This window comes from Muscardinus avellanarius (assembly GCF_963383645.1).
Source record: "Muscardinus avellanarius genome assembly, chromosome: 11".
In the NCBI taxonomy this organism is placed as follows: domain Eukaryota; kingdom Metazoa; phylum Chordata; class Mammalia; order Rodentia; family Gliridae; genus Muscardinus; species Muscardinus avellanarius.
In genome coordinates, this window is record NC_137797.1 from 73,025,074 (window position 1) to 73,045,777 (window position 20,704).

General features: G+C 39.5%; 1 protein-coding gene across 1 annotated transcript in view; it reads left to right on the forward strand.

Annotated features, from left to right (window-relative positions):
• SENP1 (SUMO specific peptidase 1) overlaps nucleotides 1–20,704 on the forward strand; it is a gene marked incomplete at both ends in the record, with an annotated part of 78,573 nt that overhangs the window by 33,043 nt on the left and 24,826 nt on the right. Inside the window, 4 exons of the mRNA XM_080706432.1 lie at nucleotides 11,787–11,890; nucleotides 11,970–12,253; nucleotides 15,390–15,444; nucleotides 20,345–20,383. Of these exons, the coding sequence (XP_080562558.1) occupies nucleotides 11,787–11,890; nucleotides 11,970–12,253; nucleotides 15,390–15,444; nucleotides 20,345–20,383 (482 nt within the window). The remainder of the gene's footprint in view (nucleotides 1–11,786; nucleotides 11,891–11,969; nucleotides 12,254–15,389; nucleotides 15,445–20,344; nucleotides 20,384–20,704) is intronic.

Genomic DNA, 20,704 nt, shown 5'->3' on the forward strand with positions numbered 1-20,704 from the left:
ACATAAATAATCTTTTCTTTGCTTTTTTATTTTTGTGGGTTTGGGGATGGAACCCAGGGGTATTCGACCTCTAAGCTACAGCTCTTGGCCTATGTCTTATTCTTTATTTTGAAGCTTTGTCTCACTGAGTTGCAGAGGGCCTCACTAAGTAGCTGAGGCTGTCTGTGAACTGCGATGTTCCGGTCTCAGCCTCCCAAATGCTGGGATTACAAGCGTGTGCCACCATGCCCGGCTTAATATTTTCTTAATTACTGAACTTGTGAGGCTCATGGTGGAGTCTCGGCAGCCTAAAGTATACAGAAAGACTGTGGGGAAGGAGACTATAGCAGTATGGCCTCTGAATACAGGCCTTTTTTTTTTTTTTTTTGTGCTACTGGGGATGGAACCCAGGGGCATTCTACCTCCGAGCTACATCCCCAGCCCTATTTCTTTATTCTTTATTTTGTAACAGGGTCTCACTGAGTTGCAAAGGGCCTAAGTAGCTGAGGCTGTCCATGAACTGTGATCCTCGCATCTCAGCCTCCCAAATGTTGGATTACAAGCATGCGCCAGCATGCCTGGCTGAATACAGGCTTTTTATCTCCTCCAATAGCTGCCTTGGATCCCCAGGATCTTTTCATCTCTGTGATCATTGCAAGCTTGCAGTTTACTCCTCAGCTCCTCTTTTGGGCCACCCATCCCTCCTTCCTTTCACCTCCATTGCCAGCCTGAGGACTTGGCCTAGCCAAGTAATTTTACCCTTCAGCCAGTCCTCTAGGCAACACACTAGGGCAATGGAGAACATGAAGTTGGTGTTCCTCGTCTTCCTACAGTGTGAAGATACTGAGGATTATATCTAAGTTAGAAAATGAGGTGCAGTTGATTTTTTTTTTTTTTTTTTGGGTGGTACTGGGGTTCCTGGAAGCCCTTCTACCTCCGGGCTACACTCCCAGACCTATGTTTACATTTTTTTAAATTTGGAAACAGGGTCTCCTAAGCCAGCACACGCGGCTGGCTTCGAACCTGCGCGATCCTCCTGTCTCTGCCTCCCAAGTGTGAGGATTACAAGCGTGAGCCACCACGCCCGGCGGTGCAGTTGATTTTTACTCAGTTGATTTTTGGACTATATTCTATGAAAAGCAAGCCATGTGTACTACAGAATAATCCTTATGAGGAGTACAAAATACTGGAACAAACTTGATTTAGTTTCAACAGATTATTTACATGTTTCATCTTGGATATTACTGGCAACATAGAGGTAATATGTCTTTCCCCATGACTGAATAATTCATGGATGGAAATGTACAAACTGAAGGAAAGGTTATTTTCTGTGGAAATATTGGAATCTCCAAGCGGGATTTGTTTACCTGTTAAATAAGGTAGAATAGGTTTTAATTTTAATACTTTGTCTTATCAACTTGGGGAATGTGAAGCTATCTACAAAATTATCAGTTGAGATGATTCCACCACTGCATGGTTCAATCTTATACCAGGGATTCAAAGAAGAATTTGGAAATTTGCAAGAGGTAGTTATACAGAGTAGCAGATTCAAAGGACAGCATTGAGGAGCTGTGCTATCTAGTAAGGTAATTACTAGCCACAAGCATTATTTATTTTTATTTTTTTAAATATATTTTTATTGGTGCATTGTAATCAAGCATCTTATTGGAATACAAGACTTGTGAGGATATACAAGCATACATCACCCAGTTAGCCTTTGTCCAATCCCCATCCCATTCCATCCCCCTCCCTCATTCCCATGCTTGATTTAGTGATTGACTTTGAAATATTTAAGTACATCATGTGCTTTAAAGAGTTTGCATCTTCCCATCCCATCAGATAGGTCACCTTAATTGCTTCTCTGTAGGGCCCCTTCTTCAACTAGAGTTCCTCCTATTACCCATTTCTCCCTAGTTTTTGCATATTAGGGAAAGCATCTAATTTTTCATTTTTTTGTGACATTTTCCTGTGGATGCCTCACTGCAGGCTCTGATCCAGGCCTCAAAGGCCCCAGCACTGGCCTCACCTCAAGGCAGGCTCCGATTCCAGCCTCACAGACCCTGGCACTGGCCTTTCTGCACGACAGGCTTAGATCCCAGTCTTGGAGGCCCTGGCACCGACCTCGCTGCATGGCAGGCTCTGATCCCGGCCTCAGAGGTTCTGCACCGGCCTCGCCTAATGGCAGGCTCTGATCTCAGCCTTGCAGGTCCCAGCACTGGCCTCATCACCTGGCAGTCTCTGATCCTGGCTTCCCACGTCCCATCACCGGCCTCACCTTATAGCAGGGTCCGATCCTGGCTTGTAAGGCCCTGGCACTGGCCATGCTGCAAGGCAGGTTCTGATCTCGGCCTTAAAGGTCCCGGCACCGGCCTTGCCACCCAGCAGTCTCCTATCCCAGCCTTGCAGGCCTTGGCACCAGCCTTGCTATGCGGCAGGCTCTGGTCTCTGTCACTGTGGGCAGGTTGTCTACAGATGTTCCCTTTTTTCTTCCATATTTTTTTTTTTAATAGGAGAAAACAGTATGTGTCTTTTGCAAAAGCTGGGAGACTGAATACCTAGTGGCAATGAATTTTGTCTCCCCTCTGAAGGCAGAGGTTCACAGCTTCACCACAGAGAGCAGGCTCTGCTGCTCCAAGTGCACCCTGGCCTCCAGTGCTACACAGGGGACCATGGCAGCCAGGAGCGCCAATGTCTCCTGAAATGCGCAGCGTGGTGGCCTGACCTGGCTATGCTGGGCTCCCTCTGATACGCCCCAAACACTTTTCCCACTTAGTATGTTTTCTAGAGTTCCCGAACATGTGGGGCAGGAGCAGTCTACTTTTGGGGAGATTTCCTCAAAAGTTCAAGGTGCGCTGGACGTGGTGGAGCACACTTGTAATTCCCGCGCTTGGGAGGCGGAGACAGGAGGATAGCGCAGGTTCGAAGCCAGCTTCTCTGGCTTAGGAGACCCTGTTTCCAAACAAAAATATAAAAATAGGTCTAGGAGTGTAGCCCAGAGGTAGAAGGGTTTCCAGGAACCCCAGTACCACCAAAAAAAAAAAAAAAGTTCAAAGTGGATTGGACCGGATCTGTTTGCCCCTCAGAAACATTGGTTGCCACTGCTGCTGCCGCCACCACCACTACCACCGCCGCCTCCACCACCGCCGCCTCCATCTCTTTTCTTTCCAGACACAGCATGTTTTCCAGCATTCCTGAGCATGTGTGGCAGTAGCAGTCTACCTTTGGGGATATTTCTTCAAAAGTTCAAGGTGGATTGGATTCTATCTCTGTCTCTCCCAAATGCCAGCCGTCGCTGCCGCCACCACCATCTCGGTTCTCTCTGGAACACCTTTCTCACACAGCATGTTGTCCAGAATTCCCAAGCATGTGCGGCAGTAGCAGTCTACCTTTAGGGGAGATTTCTTCAAAAGTTCAAGGTGGATTGGATTGGATCTCTGCCTCTCCCAAATAATGGCCAACGATCTATGCCTCTCTCAATACTGGCCGCTGATGCCATCTCAATTCTCCCCTGAGTACCTTGCTAACGTAGTATGTTGTCCAGAACTCCTACGCATGTGCGGAAGGAGCAGTCCACCATTGGGAATATTTCTTCAAGAGTTCAAGGTGGATTGGATAGGATCTGTCCGAATACTGGCCGCGGCCACCATCTTGGCCCCTCTTCAATATTTTTTAATAAAAGAAAACAGTACGTGTCTTTTGCAGAGGTTGTGAGCCCAAGCACTCAGCAGCAATGGATTTTATCTCCCCTCCGAGAGCGTAGGCCCACTGTGTAGAGCAGGATCTACTGTTTTGAGTGCACCACGGCCCTTAGCATGGCATAGAGGAGCACGGCAGCCAGGAGCACTGAGTTCTCCAGGACATGCAGCTGGTCATCTCGCCTGGCACTGCTGGGCTCCCTCCAACACGCCTGGAACATTTTTCTTACCGAGTATGTTGTTAAGAATTCCCAAGCATGCACAGCTGAAGCGGTCTACTCTTAATTTTTTCTGGGATGTTCTTCCAAAAATTACTTTTCTTGTGTGGCTGGCGCCTCGCTGTCACCTTGCCACTAATTCCGCCATTATCCACTCTCTCTCCTATATTCTAGATAGGAAGTCACGACTGGAAATGTCTCCATATGTTGTCCAAATTAGATATCAAACCAAAATCTGATGTCTGGGCTTCTCAGAGGAATGCATGTCCTATTGTTCCCTTCTTCCACAAGCATTATTTAAATGAACTCAAATAAAATTAAAAATTTAGTGTTTCAGCCACACTAACTATATTTCAAATATTCATTAGCCACTGTGGCTAGTGGCTACCATATTGGGCAATGGATATATAGAGCATTTCCACGATCACAGGTTTTTTTTGGATAGTACTTTTTTTTTTTTTTTTTTTTTGCGCGTCTGGGGATGGAACCCAGGGGCATTTTACCTCCAAGCTACAGCTCCTGCCCTATTTTTTATTCTTTATTTTGAAACCGGGTCACACTGAGTTTCAGAGGGCCTCACTAAGTAGCTGAGGCTGTCCGCGAACCACGATCCTCTGGTCTCAGCCTCCCGAACGCTGGGATTACAAGTGTGCGCCACCACGCCTGGCTTGGATAGTACTCTTACAGAGGATATAAATTTCTATTTGAGAAAGAAAGAAATACTGGTGACAGTAAAAATCGAAATGGTAAAATGACAAGTTTTTTTTTTTTTTTTTTTTTTTGGTGGTACTGGGGTTCCTGGAAGCCCTTCTACCTCTGGGCTACACTCCCAGACCTATTTTTACATTTTATTTGGAAACAGGGTCTCCTAAGCCAGTGCACACGGCTAGCTTCGAACCTGCGTGATTCTCCTGTCTCTGCTTCCCAAGCGCAGGGATTACAAGTGTGCGCCACCACGCCCGGCAATGACAAGTTTTTTTTTTAATTAAATATTGCTTGCAGACATATTTATCTTGGACTCATTAAGCAGCATCTTAAGATATTAAACTGTTGTGGTTGGCAGTGTGCCTCAGTGGTAGAGCACTTGCCTAGAATGCAGGAGGCCCTAGGTTTAATCCTAAGCATCAAACACACATACACACAAATAAAGACTATTGTAATAGATTGCAATGATGATTATATTTATTTATTTATTTATTTATTTATTTATTTATTTATTTATTTATTTATGGTACCGGGGTTCCTGGAAACCCTTCTACCTCTGGGCTACACTCCCAGACACCTTTTACAATAATTTTTATTTGGAAACAGTGTCTGTTAAGCCAGTGAGGTTGGCTTCGAACCTGTGTGATCTTCCTGTCTCCGCTTCCCAAGCACGAGGATTATAAGCGTGCACCACCCTGCTTGGCTTATTGTTTTTATTATTTATTTATTTATTTTTACTGGTGTTGAATCTAGGGATGTTCTACCTCTATGTACACTCCCATCATTTTTTTTTTTGAAACAGGATTTCACTAAATTGATGAGGCTGGCCTTAAACCTGTGATCCTCCTGTTTCATCTGTTTTTTTTTTTTTTTTTTAATGCTATAGAGTTTTCTTACAAACCAAACATTTTTGACTTAACAGAATATTATTCAGTATATACTTTTTGTGCTTGAAACTTATTAAATGTTATAAAGCTATTTACTTTAAAGAATATGAAAGAAAGGGAATAAATTATAAAGTTATTTGGATATTAATGACAAAATAGTTTGGGTTTTTTGGCACTGAGGATTGAACCCAGGGGCATTCTAACTCCTAGCTACACCCTAGCCCTATTTTATTTTTATTTGGAAACAGAGAACAAGATCTTGTGATCCTCTTGTCTCAGCCTTTCAAGTACTCATTTTATAATCATGCACCAACATGCCCTGCTCTTAAAAATTCATTTTGTGTTCTCTTTTTATAACTTTTTTTTTTTTTTTTTTTTTTTTGCGTTACTAGGGGATGGAACCCAGGGGCATTCTACCTCTGAGCTACACTCCCAGTGCTATTTTGTATTCTTTATTTTGAAACAGGGTCTCACTGAGTTGCAAAGGGCCTAAGTAGCTGAGGCTGTTTGTGAACCATTATCCTCTTGTCTCAGCTTCCCAAATGCTGGGATTACAAGCATATGCCACCATGCATGGCTCTGGCTTGTTTTTATATTCTTGTATTCTTGTATTTCAGGGTTTTTTGTATTAACATTCTTTTGTTTTGTTTTGTTTTTGTTTTTTTGTGGTACTAGGCTTTCTACCTCTGGGCTATACTTCCAGACCTATTTTATACTTTATTTGGAAACAGGGTCTCACTAAATTGCTGAGAGCCTCACTAAGTAGCTGAGGCTGGCTTTGAACCTGCGGGATCCTCCTGTCTCAGTCTCTCAAGCGCGGGGATTATAATCGAGCGCCACCACGCCCAGCTGTACTAACATTCTAACCCTTTTTTATTTTTATTTTTTGTGATGCTTTGGATTGAACCCAGGGGCAATCTACCTCTGAGCTACATCCCCAGGTCTTTTTAAATTTTTTTTTTAAAAACTGGCAACAAGGTTGCCAGTTTGCAGAGTTTCACTATATTGTTGAGGCTGTCCTTAAACTTAAAATCTTCTCTCAGTCTCCCTCGTACTGAAATTATTGGCTGGTCTCATACCTGTGATCCTTCTGTCTCAGCCTCCCAAGTGCTATGATTACAGTTGTGTGCTACCATGCCCAGTCAGTTCAATATTATTATTATTATTTTATTTATTACTAATTTTTAGTGGTCTGGGGATGGAACCCAGGGGCATTTGATCTCCGAGCTGCACCCCCACCCCCACCCTATTTTTTAATTTTTCATTTTGAAACAGTGTCTCACAGAGTTGCAATGGGCCTAAGTAGCTGAGGCTATCCGCAAACTGCCATTCCACGGTTTCAGCCTCCTGAATGCTGGGATTAAAAGTGTGTGCCACCACTCCTGGCTCAGTTCAATATTATGATGGAGCCTCTTATAGAAACATCATCTAGCCGGTCATGGTGGCACATGCTTGTAATCCCAGTACTTGGTAGGCTGAGACAGGAGGATCACATAGGTTCAAAGCCAGCCTCAGCTACTTAGTAAGGTTCTCACAAGCGTGTGTCACCACGCCCAGCTTAGTTTTTTATTTTTTGGTGTGTGTAGTGTTGGGAATCGAACCCAGGGGCTTTCTACCTCCAAGCTACACCCCCGGTCCTATTTTTTATTCTCTATTTTGAAACAGGGTTTCATTGAGTTGCAAAGGTCCTCACTAAGTAGCTGAGGCCGTTTGTGAACCACAATCCTCCTGTCTCGGCCTCCCAAATGCTGGGATTACAAGCATGTGCCACCACGATCAGCTTTATGTATTTTTTATTAAATAAATTCTTGCTAGGTTGATAAGTTGTTCTACTTGCTGACACTGGCCTGGAACCTGTGATCCTCCTGTCTCACAGCCTCCCCAGTACTAGGATTACAGGTGATCCTCCTTAATCCACCACACCCAGCCCATATTAGATTTTAAAATGTAATATTAGCCAACTTCCTTAACTTTAACAAATAATCCAATTATTGCTTCTTTTTCTGTTAATTTCCTAATTCAAGTAAAAAAAAATTATACAGAGAAGGATTTTTTTCTTTTACTTTACAGTACCAGGTGCTCCAAACAGGATTGTGTTTGCAGTTTTGAGCAACTTGCCTTCTTGTGCATTTTTTTTATTTGTTTGGTATACATAGACTATAACATACCAATGTTTATTGTCTTCATAAAACCCCAAACAGAAAAGTGCCTCCTGTCATTAAAAAAAAAATCTTTATGGACCCTAAGTTAACATATAAAACAGTGAAAAGTACTTTAATCTCTTAAAACCATCATTTAAACTGAACATCTGAAGTTTAAAGAACCTTGGATAGTTACTTGGAATATAGATAATATATTCCTGTTCATTTTGTGTCCTGCAATGGTTGTGAGGTCATATGGGGTCAGAAACTTTTCTTTGAAGTTACATTTATTGGGAAATAATTTAGAAGGTACTTTTGTGTGTGGTAAATTAGTTTTTTAATCAGGTTTTTACATTGAATTAATTTAGATTTCTCTTAATTTGCAGTTACTTTATGATTCTTCTATTCTTTGTGTCTTATTTATAAGTTTAAAAGTTATTCTAAGAAATCATTTTGCTATGTGATGTAAGGGAAAACTCTTCCCTTGGTACCAGGAAATACTATCCGAAATAACCCCTAATACTAGATTAAATGTTTTGCTGTCCTCTCTATGATGTGATAATACAGTCAAAGGTTTTTCAAAAATCCAATTTGGTTGGGCAGTGGAAATAAACATTAAAATACTTAGTTAATTCAGAACTAGTTTTCATGACCCAGGTGGTCTGATTTCCCGTCATCTTACTATTCCTTGAGACAATCTGTTACTAACCTTAATGTATATCAATTATTTGGTATACTAGAAAAGTGGAGTCAAGACTTACATGAAGGGGGTAATACAAAAAAACTCTAGTCAGTACAGTACCCGGTAACATAGCTTTTCTCTATATAGAATAGGTCTCTATTGAGTTTGTCAACAAAGATTTCTTTTACAGTCTTATAATCTGTAATGATGTTTCATCTTGCTCTCCTTAAATCTTCATGCCAGATGTGGTGGTGCAGGCCTATAATCCTAGTACTTTCGAGGTTGAGACAAGAGGATCATAGGCTTGACGTCAGCCACAACAACTTAATGAGAACCTCAGCAACTTAATAAGAACCTATTTCAAAATAAAAAATTAAAGAGGGTTGGGGTGTGTAGCTTAAAAGTAGAATACCCATGGGTCCAATCTCGATTGCCCCCTCAAACCCCCCAAAAATCTTCAAAATAGCCATTTTAGATTTTAATATAGACACTTATTTTAATTATGGCTTTTAGGTTTCTCAAATGTTCTGTTTCTAACAGAATATCAAAACATATAGACTTGGTTATTGATAATAATTCATACCTCTTAATTGTCTTTTTATTGTTTTTATGGTGTTACTGCAGTGTATGCTCAGTACTGTAAGCAGTCTTTTCACAAACACTAGAAAGGGAGAATACCATTATCTGGAGTATGGTATTATTGTCTAGGGAATAAAGTAATGGAGTTTAATGTTTTTCACATAGAACATTGCAAATTTTTTCTTCTATGTTCATTCTTTAAACAAATGCTTAATTAGTTTTTCCTTTGCTTATCACTTATCTATTCAAATGTAAGGATTATTTCCCATAGGAAGTTGTCATGCCTCACAGGTCAAGTATGTTCTAGTAGATGAGTAACATTATACTAACATTATAATTATGATTTACTATGTAGCAACAAGAGTCAAGAGGAAAAGATAGTATTTACCTTTGTAATTCATTCATTCTGCTTGTGTGTGTGTGTGTGTGTGTGTGTGTGTGTGTGTGTGTGTGTGTGTGTGTACTAGGGATTGAACCTATGGGCTTTCTACCGTTGACCCATATCCCCAGCCTTTTCTTTTTTTTTTTTTTATTTTAATTTTTATTTTGAAACAGGGTCTAAGTTGTAAGGGCCTTGCTAAGGCCAAGGCTGGCCTTGAACTTGCAATCTTCCTTTCTCAGCTTCTCAAGTACAGGGATTATATGCTACCATGCTCAGTTTCCATTCTCTTTTAATAAATATTTTTTTTTTAACATGTGTGTGGTATTAGGGATTGACCCAGGGGCATTCTGCCTCTAAGCTACACCCCCAGCCCTATTTTATTGTTTATTTGGAAAGAGGGTCTGAGCTGTGGAGGATCTCACCAAGTTGCTGAGACTGGCTAAATTTGCAGTTCTCTTGTCTCAGCCTCCAAGTGCTGGAATCACAGATGTTGGCCACTGAGCCCAACTTGACAGACTTTTTTTTTTTTTTTTGCGGGTCTGGGGATGGAACCCAGGGGCATTCGACCACCGAGCTATATCCCCTGCCCTGTTTTTTATTCTTTATTTTGAAACAGGGTTTCACTAAGTTGCAGAGGGCCTCACTAAGTAGCTGAGGCTGTCCACCAACGGAGATCCTCCAGTCTCAGCCTCCCGAATGCTGGGATTGCAAGCATGTGCCACCACACCTGGCTTTGACAGACATTTTTAACTGAGTAAGAGCCTTAGGCATATAATGATATGTCACGATGAAAGATGCTGCCAACCCTGACACAATGCTTAAAGTTATTTCTGGGAAGATTGGTGGCTGTGTTAAACTGTGTAAGATTTAGAAAAAATTGCTGAAACATGTTACTTAGTGAACATAATCTCTGCTTCAGGGAATCTGAATAGAGTAGATACTTTCATGTGGTTATAGGAACTTAATATAATCTGGTTCTCTGCTAAGTGACCCCCCCTCAAGTTTAAGGGAAAATATACAGGCAAAGCTTCACTATCTGGAATATACAGGCAAAACTTTAATAGGGGGATAAAGGATAAAGGGGGGGGGGATTAGCTGTGTACCTGGTACATACCTGTAATACCAGTACTTGGGAAGCTGAGACAGGAGGATCACAGGTTTGTGTCCAGCCTCAGCAATTAAGCTGAGAACCTCAGCAATTTAGCAAGAAGACTCTGTTTCAAAAGAAAAGATAAAATGGGGCTAGGGATATAGCTCTGAGGTAGAACCCTCCTGGGTTCAATCCTTAGTACTGTTCCTTTTCACCCAAAGGGAAACAAAGAGGGGGGCTTCACTTCAAGGTGAAGAGAACCAGCCCTTCCTAAAAGAAGAATTGAACTGACTGCCTGTACCTCATTTCTTTCTTCTCTTACCTTCATTCACATTGGCCTTACTACTTTTTAGACACATCCTGTCTCAGGGCTTTGCTTTTACTATTCTTTTCCCTGGAATACTCTTCTATTTGTATGATTTATTTCCTTGGTTTAGGCTTCTGCTGAAATACTACCTTTTTAGAGAGGTTTGTTCCTGCTGTTTCCCTTGTCTTTTAATTGTACCACTTAATTTTTTGTTTGTTTATTTCTTTAACTGCAATGTAAACTCTACAAAGGCAAGAACTATACTTTAGTATAGTTCTTGTGACTGGAATATCTCTAGTGACTGGAATATAGTGATAGTTCTCAAGTCAGTGAGTGAATGGCATATGTGGTTTCCCCTCAATTTAGCATTGGAATTTAGAGAAGTAAAGGATAATAATGTTGGAGATGAAGCCACCACTGGCTGAAAATTACCTATATTTGGAGAGAATAGGAAACTGTTGGCAATATCTTCTCCAACTTATCTTCATTATTCTGATTACCTCCTTCTGATCTAACAGATATCCGGACATAGGGATTTGTTGGAATTCTTATTTAGAAGTCTTTAAATGTGTTTTTTTTCTGGGACTCTATCGTTTGACTTAATAGTGATTGCCTACTATCCTTCTGATTTCTGATTTCATATCCTATATTTTCTCTGTACTCTTGTTTTGTATCTATGATTCATAATCTTCTAGAACTTACTACCCAAGATTTATTTTATTCTACTCCTCTTATACACAATTTTCTTTTTCTTTTTTTTTTTTTTGTGGCACTGGGGATGGAACCCAGGGGCATTCTACCTCTGAGTTACACCCCTGACCCTATTTTTTATTCTTTATTTTGAAACTGGGTCTCACTGAGTTGCAAAGAAAGGGCCTAAGTAGCTGAGGCTGTCCATGAACCACGATCCTCCTGTCTCACCCTCCCAAATGCTGGGATTACAAGCGTGCGTCACCACACATGGCACACAATTTTCTAATATATCCTTAATGTCCTATAATTCTCATTTGTCTCAGGACTTTGTCTTTGGCATGGCTTCTGAGATCTCATCTAGATGCTACTTTGAGAAATATTTGTTTCATTTGATGTATATAAGATCTTGTTATCTTTTTCTCTTTTAGACAGTTCAAGAAGAAGAGAGAGAGATCTACAGACAGCTGCTACAGATGGTCACAGGGAAACAGTTCTCTGTAGCCAAACCCACCACACACTTTCCTTTACACCTGTGAGTTATAGAAGCATCTTTCAGATGAATTTAATTCTATAGTTTGTTTGGTGTTGAAACTATATCCTTCTCTTTCTAGGTCTCGATGTCTTAGTTCCAATAGGAATACTTTGAAAGACTCACTTTTTAAAAATGGAAACTCTTGTGCATCTCATATCATTGGCTCTGACACTTCATCATCTGGATCTGCCAGTGTTTTAACTACCCAGGAACAGCTGTCTCACAGTGCATATTCCCTATCATCATATACCCCAGATGTCGCATTCGGATCCAAAGATTCTGATCTTTGCCATCAGCCCCACCATCACCCCTCTCTTCCACATCAGCCAAATGATTTGCCAGCATCAAGTACACAATCTGAAGGTAAAAACGATACCAAATAACTGTACTTTTAATCCTAACAGCCAGTTAACTGTTAACTGCATCAAGTACAGGTAACTTGTAATATACATATAATTGAACACATATGATATTTTAAATATATGATTTATTTAACCATGATATAAAGAAATTAAACCTATGAATAAGATACTCTTTTTTTGTGTGTGTGTTACTAGGGATTGAACCTAGAGGCATTCTATGTCTGAGCTACACCCCCTAGACATTTTTTTCCCCTTATTTGGAAACAGGGTCTGGATAGGTTGCTGAGAGCCTCACTAAATTGCTGGGGCCAGCTTTGAACCTTCAATCTTCCTATCTCAGCCTCCCAAATACTGGGAATTAAAGGTGTGCACCACCATGCTTGAAATATACTCTTTAGTTTTAAGATGTTCTTTTCTTACATCATGATGCAAATGATTTATTTAAATGGTTAGCTTCTTGAGCAGAGCCTAGAGTCAGAGTACATTCATCTCAGGTGCCTCAGCATTTTCTGTTTCTGTTATTTTACAATAAAAATGAAGTTCTCTAATGTTCTAGGAGTTTGTTTATTTGTTTGTTTTTGTGGTACAGGGGATGGAAATCGGGCATAGCTCAAAGGTAACTTTGAGCTATACCCCAGCTCTATTTTTTATTCTTTATTTTGAAATAGGGTCTCACTGAATTGCAAAGGGCTTCACTAGTAGCTGAGGCTGTCTTAAGAACTGTGATCCTTCTGTCTCAGCCTCCCAAATGCTGGAATTATAATCATGTACAACTACGCCTAGCTTCTAGGAGTTTGTTTTTTGCTTTTTTGCAGTACTGGGAATGGAACCCAAGAACATTCTACCTTTGAGCTATACTCCCAGCCCTATTTTGAATTTTTTATTCTGAAACAGGGTCTCACTGAGTTGCAAAGGGCCTCATTAAGTAGCTGAGGCTGTCTGCGAACCTCTTTCCTCCTGTCTTAGCCTCCCAAATGCTGGAATTCCATGCCCGGCTTCTAGATTTTTTTTTTTTGTTTTTTGTTTGTTTTGTTTTGTTTTTCAGGTTTGGGGATGGAACCCAGGGGCATTTGACCTCTGAGCTACAGCCCTGGCCCTATTTTTTTTTTTTTTTTTTTTTTTTTTTTTATAGAGGGCCTCACTAAGTAGCTGAGGCTGTCCGCAAACTGCAATCCTCTGGTCTCAGCCTCCTGAGTGCTGAGATTACAAGTATGTGCCACCACGCCTGGCTTCTAGAAGTTTTGAAACATAAAATAAGCAGGGAATAAATTAGCCTCAGAATAAATTAAGAATAAAATATAGGACTGGGGTATAGCTTGGAGCTTAGAATGTCCCTGGTTCAATTCTCAGTTCCTTTTAAAAAAAAATCAAATAAGTATTGGAGTATAAATATTTACCTTGTAATACTTACTAAACCTTTATAGAAGGTTTATATATTTTAGAATGATTTTCAGCAAGTTTTGGAAACAAAAGGATTTTTCTCCCTAAGTTTTAGGTAACAAATAATTTAGTGTCTCAATATTGGTCATTTAACATTTTACTATAATTAGTGTCTCCCAATTTTTTTGTGTGTGTGTGGTACTGGGGATTGAACCCAGGGACATTATACCTCTGAACTATACCCCATCCCTCTTTTTTTTTTTTTAATTCTTTATTTGGAAATAAGGTTTCACAAAGTAGCAGATGGTTTCACTAAGTAGCTGAGGCTGGCAATGAACTTGCCATCCTCCTTTCTCAGCCTCCCAAGTACTGGGATTATAAGCTAGTATCACCACGCTCAGCGGTGTCCTGGTGTCCCCATTTTTTGGTATGTATTGTGTATGTACTTATGGTATGTACTTGGGTATATAACTTAAAACAAGTTTTTTTTTTTTTTTTGCGGGTCTGAGGATGGAACCCAGAGGCATTCTACCTCCAAGCTACACTCCCTGCCCTATTTTTCATTTTTTACTTTGAAACCAGGTCTCACTGAGTCGCACAGGGCCTCACTAAGTGGCTGAGGCTGTCCGCGAACCACGATCCTCCGGGTCTCAGCCTCCCGAATGCTGGGATTACAAGCGCGTGCCACCACGCCCGGCTAAAACAAGTTTTAAGTTAAGTGGTTGGACATTAGAAATCTTTTGATCGCTTGAACACCATTCAAGATTCTCCCTTTCTTCCTCAGTTCATTTGATTATTTTTTTTCTTTTTTACTTCACTCATTACTTTCTGAAGATTTTGGTGGCATAACCATGGTGGAAATACTATATAGCTCTCCATACCCATGAAAACTTATGTTACATTTTTGAAATGATTTACTGGGAACTGTCACTTTAAAAAGGCCGGCGATATGTGTCAGTGTTAGAGCACTTGGCTAGCATACTTAGAGACAGGGGCTCAATACCCAGGACTGCACAAAAACCTTTAGCCTCAGAAAAACACATTGTGTTGCAGATACTTAGATACAACTAGACATACTAAAATTGCATTAGACATACTAAATTGCATTATTTAATTATTTTGTTTGTATCGTTTAATAAATGCTCTCAAGAAGGTTCTGTACATTTGTATGTGAGGGGGGAGTACTTGAAAATGGTACCCAGGGCCTAGAACATGCTAGTCAAGTGTTTTCTCACTAATCAATATCTCCAGCCCTTTAAATGAGGTTCTAATATTAGCACTTAAAAGGACATGATTCCTGCCCTTGATGAGAAATTAACACAGAAAATAAGTATAGAATATTAAAATTTATGCTTTTTAGACTTCTCCTATAGTATCACTTCTTTTTTTCTTCCCTTTCACCTAATTCAGTTTCATGGTTCCTTTTGAACTCAAAGCTTTTAAGAAATCTTGGTACATCCTCATTTCTAAGAAAGAGGAAGCAGAAAGAGCAAGCATAGCCCATGAATAGATGCTCAAGGGCAAATGTGCATATATTTCAGAGTGACTTTCTTATTTGTGAGGCAGGTTCTTCACTAAAATTTGTTTCTGGTCTCAGAGGAAATAGACCTGCCTTTTTTCCTCTTTCATCTTACCTTCAACATTATGCTGCGTTATTATTGTAGAATTGACTGTAACACAGTTTAGGAACCAAAGACATTAGAAAATATAACTGGATGGAATTTTGTTAATCATGAAGTGCTTTTGTCTTTGTTTAGGATCAGATTCTGTGATTTTACTCCAAGTGAAAGATTCTCAGACTCCAGCTCCCAGGTAAACTTAGGATAATGGTCACTTTTTTTTTTTTTTTTTTTTTGGTGGTACTGGGAGTGGAACCCAGAGGCTTTCTACCTCCGGGCTATACTCCCAGACCTTTTTTTAATATTTTATTTGGAAATAGGGTCTCACTAAGTTGCTGAAAAGCCTCACTAAGTAGCTGAGGCTGGCTTCGAACCCGTGTTATCCTCCTGTCTAAGCCTCCCAAGCACGGGGATTACAAGCGTGCACCACCACGCCCGGCTCACTCTTAACATCATACTATTTTCTCTTTCTTTAATCAAAATTTCTTCACTAAAACTTCCTCAATTCAAACGTAATGTATTATTTTAATTGTTTCAGTCTCTAATTATTATTCTTTCCACCAGCCTTCATTTTATTCTTCATTCATTTCACCATATTGCATTCTCTAATCCATTCTTTTACTTTGTTCTTCAGTCCATCTTCCATGCTGTAACTCAAATGATCTTTCTAAAATTTATATTTGATCATTCACTAAAGGAGCTTAATGATCATTAGTTAAAACTTCTTTAAGGGTGGCTTGGCAAACATAGAATTAAACCCAAACTCCTGAGTATAATATACAGAGCAATTCCTCTTCCAAACCTCACTTTCTGTTGCACATTTCTTTAACAAGTATAATTGAGAGTTTACTGTGTGCCAGGAATAGACTGTGTGGAGAATAGCAGGAATAAGAAGTCCTTGCTCAGCCGGGCGTGGTGGCACACGCTTGTAATCCCAGCATTCGGGAGGCTGAGACCAGAGAATCGCTGTTCGCGGACAGCCTCAGCTACTTAGTGAGGCCCTCTGCAACTCAATGAGACCCAGTTACAAAATAAAGAATAAAAAATAGGGCAGGGGGTATAGCTCGGAGGTTGAATGCCCCTGGGTTCCATCCCCAGACTTGCAAAAAAATAAATAAAAAAGTCCCTGCTCTGAAGGGGCTGCATTTTAGTTGAGAAAAATGATAGGAGACAAGTAGTAAACAAATAAACATAATGTCTAGTGATTACAAATGCTGCAAATAAGCCAAGCGTGGATATGCACATCTGTAATTCCAGTACTTGGGAGGCTAAAACGGGAGGATTACAGGTTTGAGGACAGCCTCAGCAACTTAGTGAGGCTTTCAGTAACTTAGCAAAACCTTGTTTTAAAATAAAAAATAAAATAGGGTTCTAGGGGTTTAGCCTGGTGGTCAAAGGCCCCTGGGTTCCACCTCCAGTACCCCCCAACATAAAAGCTGTGAATAAAAATAGAGTAATATGTAAACTAGGGTTGTAGGATGCTGTTTAGGGTGTTTGAGTCAAGTCTGATGAAGTGCCAGTTGAGCAGAGACATAATGGAAGTGAATGGGGAAATATGAAATATGAAGACTTTTGTGTGTTTTTTAGTTTGTAAATATGATATGCTTTTTTTTTTTTTGGCTTTCACATTCAGTGTTTTTTCTTGGAATGTCCCCTCAGCTTGTCTACCTGGAGGTACTCTCCTTCTTTTAAATCTGAATCAACTGACCTTTCATATGAAACTTTACCTTTCTGGGAGATTTTAAATACTTCTTCCTCTGTATTTCAGTAGGTTACTATGTAGATTGCTGTATTTGCCATATTATGACTTTAGGAGTTCAGTTACTAGGATAGTAATACCTGTTTTCCATTGAGAAGATTTGAAATACTAGAATGTTCTTTCTAAATTCAGTTTCATTACTCTTTGCAGCTCTCTATTCATTCTAAGCTTTATGTATTCCTTAAAATTCTCTGTTAATCCAGAACGACTACAGTTTTTATTCCTTATTTCTTAGTTGTTTTTTTTTGGGGGGGGGGGTCAGGCCTGGTTTTGAATGTTGACTTTTTCAGGCTTACTATAACTTTGAAGAATTTATTCATCTGAACCTCAGTTTACTTGTCAATTAGATGTTAATATTAGTGCCTAACCATAGAATTGTGAAGAATAACTTACAGATAAAGCACCTTTAAAAGTATTTTACAAAAAGTGTGGGAAAGTAGGGTTTTTCCTTGGGATAAAAAGTTGATCTCAGTTAGAAAGTGCTCTCACAGGTCTGTGGGTGTAGCTTAGTAATAGAGGGCTTGCCTAGCATGCCAGACCCTGGGTTCGATCCCCAGTACCATAAGAAAAATAAGTTATTTTAGTTCCTTAAGGGTTCTTTACTAAGTCTATTTTTTATGAGAAATTTGGTTTATTGATGACTAAAGAATAAGATAGAAGAAATGATTTGTTGGGTAAAGCTGATTATGCTATTGAAATTGTAGCCTAGTCCTCCAAGGCCTGCTTGATTGGCTCTCTTCTTAATTTCCTGCCACTACCTCAGTTAAATTCCTGCAGTTTAGGTCTACCTCTGTTTCCCAGAATATGACATGCTAGTTCATATTTTTCTACCTTTATACATTCTGATCCTTCTCCCTGGAATTCTCTTTTCTTCTTGGCAATTTGGTAAGTTGTTACTTTACTTTTCCAAATCTAATCAAGGTGTTTTCTCAGTTTCTCTGATTGCTCTAGATAACGTTAGTCCTAACCCCCATCCCTGTACCTTTTTTGTTGCTAATACCTTTGTACTAACACCCAGTGCTGACAGTACCTGGCATGTGATATGCTTAGTAAATAAATCTTTGCCAAATAAATGAATTTCTTAGTGTCTCAGTCAACATTCTCACTGCTATAATCCAGAAAGACTGACCACACATCCAAGAAGAAGGAAGATTTATTTGCTCACAGCTTTTTGGAGACCTCAAGAGTTTCAGTCCATGTCAGGCCAGGTTACATCTGTGGAGCTCAGGGCCTGGTGGCAGGAGGCAGAGAGAGGAAGAAGAGAATAAGGGCTCTCTCACATCCTGGAGGCCAGAAGCAAGAGAGAGCAACAAGCAAGGGGACTCAGAGACAAAAACCTAGTCCATAAGGCCACATTCCCAGGGAGCCCCGTTCTCTAGCCACACCCTACCTGCCTAGGTTACCATGCAGTAAACCCATCACAATGGATTTACATACTGATGAGATTACAGTTCTCATGACTTAATTTCTCAACTCTGAGCATTAATACATGAGCTCTTCAGGGGATATTCTAAATCTAACCACACCTAAAGAGCCTCAAATCCTCTTGAGTAGCTCAAGTACTCATTTTTTCTCTTTTGTTTAGTGAGTCTGCTCAAAGGCATTTTAACACTATTAGAAAGAATAGAGTTTGGAATTGGACAGATAAAGTTTCTAATCCTTGCTCTTCCAAGACAAATTATTCTTCTGAACCTTAGTTTCCTTGTACAATTTGAGTAATAATTCCTTGTTACATATTATATTGAGGATTAAGTAATATGAGGATTATCATGAAGCTTAACTAATATGTAAAACACCTAGAGCAGAGTTTTACATATAGATCACTAAGTAATAGTTGTCTGTTAATATATACTTAAGTTATATGAGAAATAATCCATAATCTCTTTGGAAAAGCAAATTTTTCTGTACATTTGGCTTTCCTAAGCCAGTAGATACTTTCATCCATTGAAGAGAAGTACTTGCTTCTTCTTTATTTATTCAACAAATATTAAGTCTCTTCTTTGTGTCAGGCACTATTCTAGTTGCAGAAAATACAGTAGTTTACAACATAGACAAAAACTTCTATTCTGATCAATTTATATTCTAATAAGGGAAGTGAACAAATTTGAATAGCATAATTCATAATTTGAAATACCGGATGATTTTTGTTACATATTGTATAATAATTATCTTACCATGTTCATTTGTTTTTAGCATCATACATTACAGACCTCACAGTTCTACCACTGATTTCTGTGGCTTTCTAGCTTGTTCTATCATTGTGCCAAGGCAATAGGCCCTTGTTAACATCAGTGGCAGTGAAGAGGCAGTAGAATAAGAGTCTAAGGATTACTGGGAGTACTAATTCTCCAGAGTTAGGCTGAGGAACAAAGTATATCCTCTGAGCCCTGTTCTTGTCCTTACTGGGATAAATTATAGCGATTTAAGGACCAAAAGGGTCCCTAATCAAATAATATTTTACAAGTCTTAAAACCAAGGCCCATAGAGGTGAAGTGACTTGCTCAAAATCATAAATGAAAAGGGGACAACTCCATGAGATATAGGTCCCTTAATTCTCAATTTGATGCTTTTTATTTTTACTGTTTATCTAATAGTTTCCTTTGGAAAGGTGATGGTTCCTCTTCTGTTTCTGTGATAAATCCCTTAGGGATTTGCAAGAAAAGAAGTTGAGATAAAGGAGAAGCCTATATTAGGACAATTAACATGCCTGAGACTACTAAGTATTATTTAGTTGGATTGTTAGCTGGAGCCACATAGAACGGAATTGGCCTTTCAACTTTGGAATGAAGCTGTGTTGCTGTTTCTCTGTTTTGGCTCATGGCTCATTAGCCATTTGATACTGAATATTTGGTGGGTGGGGGTATTCATAATATACTGTGATTTGGTTGGATATGTTTTGACTTAACACTGACAAGAAATCCAAGAATCTATATATTTGATAAATCATTAGTAAATCTGTCTACCTGAGTCATTTGGGAAGAGTCTGTTAATAGCTTAATTATTTTGAGGAGTGATATGCTCTTTTCACACATAATGTTCTCATGCAAATAGGGGGAAATGCTAACTTTAATTTCTCTGCTAAACTCTGGGTCATCTTTTTAACTAACACATAAGCAGATGACTCATTTGTTTTTATTTATTCTCAAATAACATTTTTATAAATTTTATTATCAGGTAATATTATTGCAGTTATTTTATGATTATAATAGTATGTCACTTAGATACCTTTTCTTATTCCATAAAGTATTTTATAAACTATGTAAATGATTTCTTTTGTTAAAAATAGTTCAGTTTTCTCATAAGCCTTCTGCTTCTTTTTTTCCCCTGCCTATAGTCCTACGTTCTTCCAAGCAGAGCTGTGGATCAAAGAACTGTAAGTTATTTGTTTTTGATATTTTTCTTCTTAATTACTTCATTTTCAGTGAGAAGAAATCAAATAGCTATTCATTATAATTCTTTTTAGTTAATTAGAATTACCTGTTTGTACTCTTAACTTATTGGGTTTTTAAAACTCTATTAGAGAGCTGGGCGTGGTGGCACACACTGGTACTCCCCGTGCTTGGGAGGCTGAGACAGGTGGATCACGTAGGTTCGAAGCCAGCCTCAGCTGGCCTAAGACCCTGTTTCCAGACAAAATATAAAAAAATAGGTCTGGGAGTGTATCCCGGAGGTAGAATGCCCCTGGGTTTCATCC